Genomic DNA, 11399 nt, shown 5'->3' with positions numbered 1-11399 from the left:
TTAGGCTTTGCAGCATTCTATACCTTCTCTGTCCCACCATAACAGACATTTACAAAAGTAACAAACAAAATGGTATAATTAATGTGTTTTATTTTAAAAAGTTCATGAATAAGGAAAAGTTAAAACAAAGTTTCTTTCCAAATCGCCCGTCACCTTTTTAGCAAAATTATTATGCAGCTAAAGTGGTGTGGCTAAATATAAGCTTTGCAACCTTTGTAACCTTCTCTCCCCACCACAAAAAAATCAGTGTTTTCGTTAAAATTGCTCGTCACCTTTTTAGCAATATTATGGATTTATTTGTTTACAACCTGTGTGTCTGACGTGTTAATACACATCATCATTTCATTTAATTTAACCCAGCAGCGAGGTAAATGGTTTGGTTGCAGATACGTCCATGTTGGAGGCCACGTAATGATGATCAATGCTGACTTAGGGGACTTTTGGGACGCTTGGTGGCAGCAGACTTACCAGGTAAAATCCTTTGTTCTCGGTAATGTGCGCATACTCAGTACTACGTCAACAATGGAGATTTACCTGGTAAGTCTGCTGCCACCTAGCGTCTCAAAGTCTCCCAATGGGTTTAATTGGGGGGGGGGGGGCTGAGTGTATTGTTGACATGTCCATGTATTACCTACATGGGTTAATTGAAGCTTATCTGTTTGCTTAATCATTATTTATTTTTTTGCTTAACCGTTGACAATTATTGGTTTATGGTTCATTGTCAATGACCGCGTTACATTTCACTTTTAAAAGACATTGAAAGCACACAAAAATAGGATAATCAAACATTTTACACAAAAGGTGAAAATTTGCCCGTAGGCATCAAAATTAAAAATTTAAAATGGATAAATTATGCTATTTCTACTTATACAGCCTTGAGCAATATTATGTTACACAAATTAAGAGACTTACATAGTGCATACAATAATAAACCTGTGAAAATGTGGACTCAAATTTGTCAGAGAAGTTGCAAGAGATTATAATGAAAGGAGAAAAAAAAACCTTGTCGCACAAATTTGTGGGCTTTAAAATATCTAAGAAAGGCTTCAGACCTGAAGTATTTTAATATTTGAGTGAGAATTTACCTCTTTCTCATAAACAAATGTAACGATTCCGGGGTGGGGTATGGTTCTTATGAATTTAACCAAGCCGCCACTCTGGAATCTGAAGAAGTCACAGGGGAAGGATGAAATATAATATTGGGGGGTAGTCCTTAAACTCTACTGATGAGGCACATTGAAATAAATCAGTGTTTCAAACAGAGGGTTGACATTAACCGCAAGGAACTACACAGTGTGTATTTTATTCAATCATGTTCAATCACAAATTGTACATAGCGCCCTCTCTTGATTTAAACGGTATTAACTTAAGGTATTCAGTAATCAATCAGTTCGCTGGTTCATTATTCGCACGCAGCAGTACATGGTAGCGTGGCTGCTCGTGTAGTAACTATCTAATGAGAATCGCCATTGAATAAAGTGAGTAGCATCGTTCTGCGTGTGTGTGTGTTTCTTGAATGGTCTTGAGTTCTTGAGGTCTTGGATGGTCTTGAGGTCTTGAGGTCTTGAGGTCTTGAGTGGCGATCTCTAGTCTGGAAGCTAAGCGACTGAGCCCCGATCTCTGGTTTTCGTCCCCTTTTATAGCCTAGCAGACGTACGCGCTGCACTAAGCCAGAGAACCGATTGGTTAATTATAAGCGTTAAGAAAACAAATGTTAACACTTTTGGTAGCGTGCGCGCTATCAGTTTGTAAGCGTGCGCGTAAAGCGCACGCGAACGCACAGCCCAATACGCACAACCAAATGTGTGAACACTAAATTTAGCTGAAGTTAAACTTACAATAATGGTGAATTAGCAAGACATTATAAATAAAGAGATAGCATTTAAGTTGTCTCAACAACTCTATAATTAATTCTAAAACGAAAAGGCAGTTTTCGCCACACTACGTTACTTCAGATGGAGCCGTTGCCCACAACGTTTTATACTATAAACAGCTCCTATAGCATAATTAATTGCTCGTTATCAAGTAAGTTGTTATGCTTACCATTATTTTAGGTAAATACCACTAGTGTCCACGCCTTTAAGATGGTTTGTCAGTATTACCAGTGGTTTGTACTGCGACACTCTTAGCATAGACATACGCAGTTAACCGACTTCTAAGACAGTGATCAAAATAATTACTTTCTAAAGTTCAAAGTCGAAGTCGAGCCCGCTTCCCTTCATCTTCTCTGCATAGAGCATGTCGAAGAGGGCGCTCTGCTCTGCCGTAAACATGCTCTTCCAACTTCCGACTTTACCTGGTAATTATAAAAATGAGGAAAAACGTATGTTAAGCCTACTTACCGGTGCATAAAATAAGTAACGTCTACCTTTTAACTTCAAAAGGGGGCATGTTTGTTTATTTTTTCTTTCAGAACATAAACACATCACGGCAACCCAAAGATCAATCAGTCATCTAATGTGTATGCCGATTGTTTTGGCCAGGACTCGTGAAAATTGCACACTGGTGGCGCACTTACATCAGTCTGCTAGTCATCTTTGGTCTGGGAGGATGGGGCCTAGACCACCGAACCGTCTTTTCGGATTGTGTGCACAGTCCGGCCCGGGGAGGTGATGGGGCCTAGCCATCTTTCGGATTGTGCACACACTCTCCATCCTCGTAAACCACTATAGCATGCTACCAACAGTCCCTTTGACAACAATTCCCCGCTCCCTGTGGTTTTTTTTTATATTCGTGCCTGCCACTGAAAAACGCTTAGCGTTTTTAATCTCTAAAATCCGTTTCAGACGACACTCCAGAGTCACGCCCAACCACATTCTGAACAAAATACATGAACATTTCGACGTCTTAAACAATTCAAGGAGCGACTGGACGCGCCATGAGTCGAATAATCGACCTTTGCAGACTTCGGGACGAATCTGGAGCTTTTGCAGTCGTCGGGACGAATCTGGAGCACCTAGGTTTCAGATGTCGAGCCAATGTAAATTGTAAAGTTAAGTTTGCCTGTCAATTTGGGTAGAGCGTGCCATGACAAAACTGTACTAAAAATTTAATGGACTTTATTTTTTATTATCAATTAGTTCTCAGAGAGGTGCATTAGCGAATGGTTTTAGGAAGTTAGGTTAAGCGGGTTGAAATTTGCCACAATAGGTTCTACCATTTCAAAATGACCTGATCAAACTCTTTTCTAACTTTTAGGATTAATATTAGGACATATCCATAGTCATTAGTACGCGTTGAACCCATCCTGAGGTTGCCCTGCCAGCAATTAAGAGTCCCACGACCTCTGGCTGGCTGTAGGATGTTGTAAACCCAGTCTGGCTCTGGCACAATAGTGCACAACCTTTTCTTTATTTTTTCTTCGCACCTTGAACCGTCGACCGATGACGTCACAAACGCACCATCCCAGCTTCCTACGTGAGTTGCATAGGGATTAATTCACTCAAGACTCATATCAAGACTCAAAGACAAGTTACTCGTCCATAACTCGAGATAGGATTCATCCTAGCGTTTCGTGAAATCGGCTGCGGGTCTATTTAAAGTTCCACGTCAAATTAATTGCTTCGTTCAACTCAATGTTGTATTAATACCTTTGTTGAGATAGGGAATGACGCCAAACATTCTCGTCAGTAACTTCCCCTCCTCACCCTGCTCCTCCTCAATTTTCTGGTAAGATTTCTGCATCCCGCCGAAGGTCACGTGTTCTGCGATGGTTGCGATGACATCATCGCTGAGATCCTTGCCGAGGTGGGTTGCAATCTTACGAATATTTCCCGGCAAGTCCTGGTTTAATAAATAAACAACTTAACGATTTAATTATTATTATTGTTATTTGCTTCTTTCTGGTTTGAATCAAGAGATAAATAAACAAGAATCCCCCGGGGGAAAAAAGACGCAACGAAAGGATGTGCGATATTCGTTAAAAAAGAAAAAAAAAAAAGTAAGTAGGCCTATACTTTGTCTAACCATTTGAAAATTGCTACACAAAGTTACAAGGCAAAATTCACCTATGTTTTTTAACCGTTTGGTTGCTTTTTAGAAACTATTGGTAATTGTCAAAGACCAGTATTCTCACTTGGTGTAGCTCAACATTATCCATAAAATAACAAACCTGTGAACATTTGAGCACAAATTGGTCGTCGGAATGTGCGAGATATTAATGATAAGAAGAAAAACCCAAAACACCCTTGTCACACGAAGTTGTGTGCTTTCAGATGCTTGATTTCGAGACCTCAAAATCTAATTCTGATGTCTCGAAATCAAATTCGTGGAAAATTTACTTCTTTTACTCAAAAACTATATAATACGTTACATCAGAGGGAGTCGTTTCTCACAATTTTTTATACTATCAACAGCTCTCTATTACTCGTTATACCAAGTAAGGTTTTATGCTGATAATTATTTTGAGTAATATACCAATAGTGTCCACTGCATTTAACACCCTGTGGTGCAAATGTTGAATCAATTGTTTTCAGTATCTATAATTAATCATAATTTTATGTTTTGAGATATCGCCGAAAATCTGGTTAGAATGTGTCCACGCAGGAAGAATAATTTGTTCAGTTATACACGATTTGTATACGCTTCTCATTAACTTTTAATGTGTGACATTACCTTATGAAGATCTTCATACTTGAGGAATAAGACATTATCGTCGTTTCTATGCTCCCAATAACCAAGCACGTGATCAAACCAAGAACCACCAATCACTGTAACGTATTAAACGAAAAACATGTGGGATCCGTTACCGTTAGCATACAGGGGGTGAGTCAAAAAGATGTGGACCGGGATTGGTGATGCTTTTCAAAACAAGATGACACTCAAAAGTTCAGTATAACAGATATTTAAACATTCCAAGCACTCTTGGACAGAAATTGATAATTCTTAAGATGAGTTATTTTAATTTTTATAAAGGTACTCATTTTGCAAGCTGTCAGCGGAATACTTGACAACTCAAATAAATGAAGGGGTGCAATTAAAAGTATAACAATTAAGTTGGGCAGTTAGTTGAGTGTTCCTACTGCTCCTCCTCAATGAATTCGAGCATTTTGGGAGACTCCGCGGACCACTCTTCCCAATTAAATTGATTACATCGAGCATCATTTACGTGAGCCATACAAAGTGTGCCGAGGGCGAAAGGGTGACCTTTATAAGGAATGCATAAAGAAAGAGGTCAACCGACCAATGTAATTGGTATGCCAAGAGAAAATATTACAATAGGGTATAGGGTTTGTCTATCAACATTGCATTTTACGGTGGAGCAAAATGGCCGTAGTTCAATTAAAGCCTCATACAAAGCACTGAAAAACACTATACAAAATAACTACACCTTCCAAAGCCAATCAATTCAGAGTTTACAATTGGTTTGTTACGCAAACATGCATGTGGGGCAAGTTTTGACGCTGATTATAGTCGTTTTGTTGAAAACACTGAAATGTCTACTACTCGCGTACGGTGGTGGGAACCAAACTGTTTTTAAACTTAAAGACCTGCTTGAACGAAAATTTCAAGTCGTAAACTTTGCTGAATTTCACTTAAAATGTTTTCAAAGACTACGGAAATCAAGTCATATGACTATAAAAAGATTTCAATTGTGTAAACTCATCTATGGAGGTAGAATTGTCGATGTCTCGTAATCAAAGCAGTTTTTTTACGAATTCCATAAGCCCGGTTCATACTTCCTGCGCAGGATGAATCTATAAATCATTTTTATGGTGGCACCATCTATATCAAGTCCCGAGCAGGGACTTGAATAATCGTCAATGCATGAATTTGCCAAGTAGACTTTTGAATTTCTGTTCATGTTTTTTTTTCCCGATATGGCTGATCGAAACAGACTGGTAGTACGGGTGTGTAGTTGTACATATAGTAGATTTAGACAAACATAAACGTGCCAACTCATAAAGAGCACCAATCCGGAATGAACTAGCCTTCAATTTTACCATTAAAAAAATCTCAGATACACAGAGGAAGTAACAAAAAAAAAATGAGGATTTCGTTGTGAGTGGAGTCATCTTGCTTTTCTCTATGGCGGATTGTCTGGTGGGGTTGTTAATTTACTTATTTTGTTTCCTCGCGAGTGCTCCCCTTCAATTTTCCTCAGCCTACTTATTTCCCCCTTGGTATAGCAGTGAATCCTCATGTTGGTCAATAGTTTTTGTTAAATGATGTTTAAGGCCGAGTAAAAAAAAAAACACCCGTTGATCGTCTGAGATTTTCTTTTCTTTTATTTATTTCTTTCAAAGCTCGCCACCAAGTGTTTAAATTCAAACTCAGGCCACCAGTTCTTCAGTTTTTTTAAGTGAGCGCTTACTTTATGTTTACAAGTTCTTAAAAGATTATAGTAAGTTTAATGAAAAAAAACACAGAAAATGTGTCTTTTTTTTCTCTTTTTTTCGTTGTTCGGCCTAATGACTTACTTTGCCCAGTCATGAGCAGAAAGAGGAACCCTTCCCACGTCTGTAATGACGGGGTAAGCAGAGACTTGATGAAATTGAAGTAGGAAACCAGTAGATCCTTTGGGTTGCGGGCCAGGTAAATCACCTTAATTTCATAAAAAAGACAGAGCAGAGTTTTGTTTTGTTATAATTACAACTTACAAGCCACCTAAACAATATATGATATAATGAGGTGTGAACGACTCACAGAAGTTGTTTTCTAATGAGCAGCAATTCATTTTTGTTAGCCCATCGTTGTAATTTCTTTGTGTCACCCCCCCCCCCCCAAAAAAAGAAAGTATTTTGCCGATTTTGTTGTGAATGTAAAATCGGCACAAAAAAATTGTTAACAAATGGATAATGGTATAAGTGAAGGTGGGAAGCGAAGCGAGGTGGGTAGTGAATTGTAGGACACAATCACGTGAAAGAAAAGAGAAATATAATTTTATTATTATTGTTTTGTTATTTTAATAAGATAGTATACCTTTGGCTTTTTCTCCCACATTCGTGGTGGTAACAGGTCTACTTGACAGTGAGTAGGTATGACCCTCGGGTTAGACATGATTTTCTCGTAGGTCTTATAACCCGGTACCCCACTATTAACATCTGATGGGTTCATAACGAGCGTAGTCTCCAGTGCAGACTTCATGTTTTCTCTGTTGAAATCTGAACGGCCATCGTGGAGGATGAAATGTATGATCTCCCCTATCCAATGAGTTCCTGGAAGTGGACACTATTGGTAGAATTACTCAACATAATTGTTAGCATAAAAACTTACTTGGTAACGAGCAATGGAGAGCTGTTGATAAAACATTGTGAGAAAAAGGCTCCCTCTGAAGTAACGTAATTTTCGAGAAAGAAGTAATTTTCACGAATTTTATTTTGAGACCTCAGAGTTAGATTTTGAGGTCTAGAAATCAAGCATCTGGAAGCACATAACTTCGTGCGACAACGGTGTTTTTTTCTATCATTATTATCTCGCAACTTCGCCGACCAATTGAGCTCAAATGTTCACAGGTTTGTTACTTTATGCATGCAGGATGTTGAGATACACCAAGTGAGAAAACTAGTCTTTGACAATTACCAATAGTGTCCAAACACATCCGTATCCTGCCACCATGTGTTTATTCGTTGTAAAATAAATTAGTATATTATTAGTGCAAAGCAAAATGTCAAAGCGAATGCTTCAGCCTTGCGTTTGATTCGGTCCCGCATTGAAGAAAGAGATCGATGCCTATTGGAAGGAATCAATGACTGATAGGGTATGGGGTCCCAAAGGGATAACTTTTTTGGCGCCACCACTTTTTCACTCATTTTTACAAAAAGGGATATCTCATTTTTATATCGAATGAAAAAGTGGTGGCGCCATACGGAAACTTTTCCTTACAAAGGGATAAGCCTTAACAATTTCTCCCATAAATCGTAAGTAAGTAACAAGTATAGTAAGGAAGGACCTTGGACATGGTGAAAGAAAATACAAATCTAGGATATTATTATTTGTTAAGCCTATTCATACAAATGACGTAAAATCTATGTTCTCAGCAAACTTACCTGATTTTGGGAATGTGATGTTGAAAATGTCCTCCTCTCTGACCTCAAAAGTTTTGATGGCGTCGAAATTGGCGCGCGGCATAACCCAGCTGTAGTTATTACCGTTCAGTTTGTGAACCCCAGAACTCTTGTGGTATTCCTCGATCTCCAGTAATAATTCTTCGTGGGTTTTCCCGTTGATTATCGGCGGGAACATCGCCAGTAGAGGGTTGGTAGCCATGTTGTTTATCTTTCACCTTGTGCAGTTGTGTTTTTAAAATAAAAATCTGGTATGAAAACGAGGGGTTTGCTTTACTCCACCGGTTGTATGAATCAAAGTGACTTCGTATAAAAAGTGCCTCTCAATATAATGCCAATGCCGGGAGCCCCCCCCCCCCCCCCCCCCAACGCACAGGTACCCTGGATTCGTCCATTTCAAAAAGGGGTGTCTGACATGTTTAACATTTAATTTAGGGGTGAGCAATGGAGCAACTAACTGTTACTGACGTCATATAAATAATAACATAAAACTAAGACACACAATCAGAACCTATGAATCTGTGTATCGATCAAAATCAGTAATAACCAATGAATGTTGTTGCTTCAATTCTTTACAACGCCCATTTTTATTTTGAATGCAAACTCCAGAAATAGTGGTCCGTCTTTTATTTACGTTAACCTTACTATCATAGATCTTTGAGAAGTTTCGCAAAACGATTACGTAACTGTCACTATTTATAGCTGCATTCATCTGAAAATAAACAACTTGGGGTATGGACATATTGATAACATACATTAGTCTGTAAAATATAATCCCCGCATTAGGCCAAATAAAAAAAATAGCAGTTGATCGTCCGGATTTTTCCCAAAAGAGGAGGATGAGGGCCTTTTTATTTTTTATTTTTTATATTTTCCCCCAAGATGGCCGCTTAGTATTTCAAATCAAGCTTGCCACAAATTCTTCAGTTTGAACCCACCGCAAACGTATTTTATGTCTATTTGTTGCATGAGGACCCGGGTCAGGGTCGGAGTATTACACTACAAATATTTGCTGGTAGGCATTCACATTTTTTTATTTAAAAAAAGAAAAAAAAAAAAAAATAAAAAAATAAAAAATGATGCGGCCCCCCCCCAAAAAAGATGCGGGCTGGGACGATCAAATGGTATTTTTTTATTTGGCCTAATGGTAGACAGGGCCCTTGGTGTGTGTGTGGGTGGGCATGTCTGCTATTCATAACCGAGGATCCGGGAAAAAGTCACACAGGGGACAGTACTCGGTAGATTTTGTGTTCAAAACCAATGGGGACGTCTGAAAAATAAACTATGTCCAAACAATGGGAGAACAAAGAGAAGTCCTCGGTCTGCACCATAAACATGGGTGTGCGTGTGTGTGTGTGTGTGTGTGTGTTTTTAAACTACACGTTTGTTTTGAGATAATGGTCAGATTGTAAGCGCAATTTGTTACATGGTGTATGGAATCGTAAGGTTTCCTTCCTCCATGGGTAAAGTATGTGTGTAAATAAAAAACATATCATGCAGATACGCTAACTCCCCTGCCACTATTGATTCAAGATAAAGTATAATCATGGAGGAACCTCCATGGTATAATCAGGTAGAACCAGTGGTTAATAACTTGACGTTTCGATCACTGTGCTCTGATCGTCTTCAGGATATTGCTGGACTCTGACACTAGGCATGCTGGTATACACATATTGACTGGCAACGAGGTAACTAGTATACGTCTATTCCCACGAGGGACTTTGAGTGACCAGAAGAGCGACCTATTTCCCGAGGCCGAAGGCCGAGGGAAATAGGCCCCTCTTCTGGTCACTCACAGGCTCGAGGGGGAAAAGACGTACCACTAGTTACCGAATTATGCCAGTAAATATTTTTTTAATAATAATAGCTCTCCAGTGCTCTTTGCGAAGTTGTTATGGCTAACAAACTAAGGTTCACCCTCCCTTTAAAGAAACCGGGCACCTTTAATTGATAAAATTGTCAAAGACAATTTTTTTTAACCATAGAGAGCTCTATGGTGTTTTACTTTTCTCGATGGTTTTACCCTACTAGAGTTTGCAACTACATGTATTGTACTTCCTTGTGCGTTCGTGGAGGGGGTGGGGGGGGGGGGGGGGTGGGGTGAGTAGGTATACACATTCAAACCAGGAACCTATAACAAAAAGAGGACAATAGGGTCAACGGCTCGGAAAAGGTCCACAGTTGGACAACTTGTACAAAACCAATGGGAGCTATTGCCAAAAAGTTTGAGAATAAACAAGAGGGAATAATAGGAGGTTCAATGTGCGTAGTGATGTATGCCTTTGCCTGTTAATTGATAATCTCTATTGGCTTTACTATATTATGATTTGATGTGTGCATGTGTATTGATTTAACCCATTTACTGTTATTTTATTTTCATAACCTTGTAAAATCTTTGTAAATTTGAATGGTGTCAACTTTAAAAACAATATTATTCAAATAAAATAAAATAAACCATTTATAATAATATAAAACACAATACCACTCATTTTCTCATTCAAATAATATTGTCATTTAATCCTTTTAAAATTAACCCTAAACAAGTAAATAGTCTCTGTGAATTGCAACACAAATTTGCATAAAATATGAATATGCAAAATATGAATAATTCATACTAAGACTTCCTTTATTACCTCTCCCACTCACATCTACAGCATGCCGTGTATAATAATCATATATGTAACTAAACATAATAAACTTGAGTAAAAAGAAATGAATAATTCAGTGCAAATACATAATAATATAATAACCGGAAGAGAAAGTTGCTTGACTCATTTCTGTTAAAAAATTGGCGAAAAAAAAATCAATCTTAGACCAGAAGAGCTACCAGCTAAACCATGGCGATAAATAATAAGCTACATAAATCGTTGGGTTTGACCTTTTTTTCTTCAAAATAATTTCCTTCAACAGCTAACAATTTATGGAATAAGCCGAAATGCCAATCATGCCACTATAAGCATAGTCACCTAAAAGCCTGGCATATTTTTGTTTCTCTCCCACGTTAATCATATTTGATTTTCAAACACAACATCAAAGTAATTATTAGCATACAACTTTACTTGGTAACGAGTAATGAGGAGCTGTTTATAGAATAAAACATTGTGCGAAACGGCTCGTTACGTAGTTTTCGAGAAAGAACACATTTTCTACGAAGTTGGTTTCGAGACCTCAGAATTAGATTTTGGGGTCTCGAAATCAGGCATCTGAAAGCACACAACTTCGTGTGACAAGGGAGATTTTTCTTCCATTATTATCTCGCAACTTTGACGACCTGGTGAGCATAAATTTTCACAGGTTTGTTATTTTGTGCATTTGTTGAGATACACTAAGTGTGAAGACTGGTCTTTGACAATTACCAATAGTGTCCAGTGTCTTTAAAGATCAAACTATCTG

General features: G+C 38.3%; 1 protein-coding gene across 1 annotated transcript; it reads right to left on the bottom strand.

The window, feature by feature from the left end:
* Positions 1-1266: 1266 nt before the first annotated feature.
* On the bottom strand, positions 1267-8315 carry LOC139940065 (sulfotransferase 1B1-like). Its single transcript, XM_071936297.1, has 6 exons — positions 7989-8315; positions 6922-7157; positions 6420-6543; positions 4615-4709; positions 3591-3783; positions 1267-2296 (listed from the first exon to the last, which is right to left on the bottom strand). The coding sequence occupies exons 1-6, from the start codon at positions 8206-8208 to the stop codon at positions 2184-2186; spliced, it is 981 nt and encodes a 326-aa protein (XP_071792398.1). The 5' UTR covers positions 8209-8315; the 3' UTR covers positions 1267-2183.
* Between the last annotated feature and the right edge of the window lie 3084 nt (positions 8316-11399).

This window comes from Asterias amurensis, chromosome 7, assembly GCF_032118995.1.
Source record: "Asterias amurensis chromosome 7, ASM3211899v1".
Classification (NCBI taxonomy): Eukaryota; Metazoa; Echinodermata; class Asteroidea; order Forcipulatida; family Asteriidae; genus Asterias; species Asterias amurensis.
The sequence above is the reverse complement of the archived record's forward strand: the minus strand, read 5'-3'. Positions and strand labels throughout refer to the sequence as shown.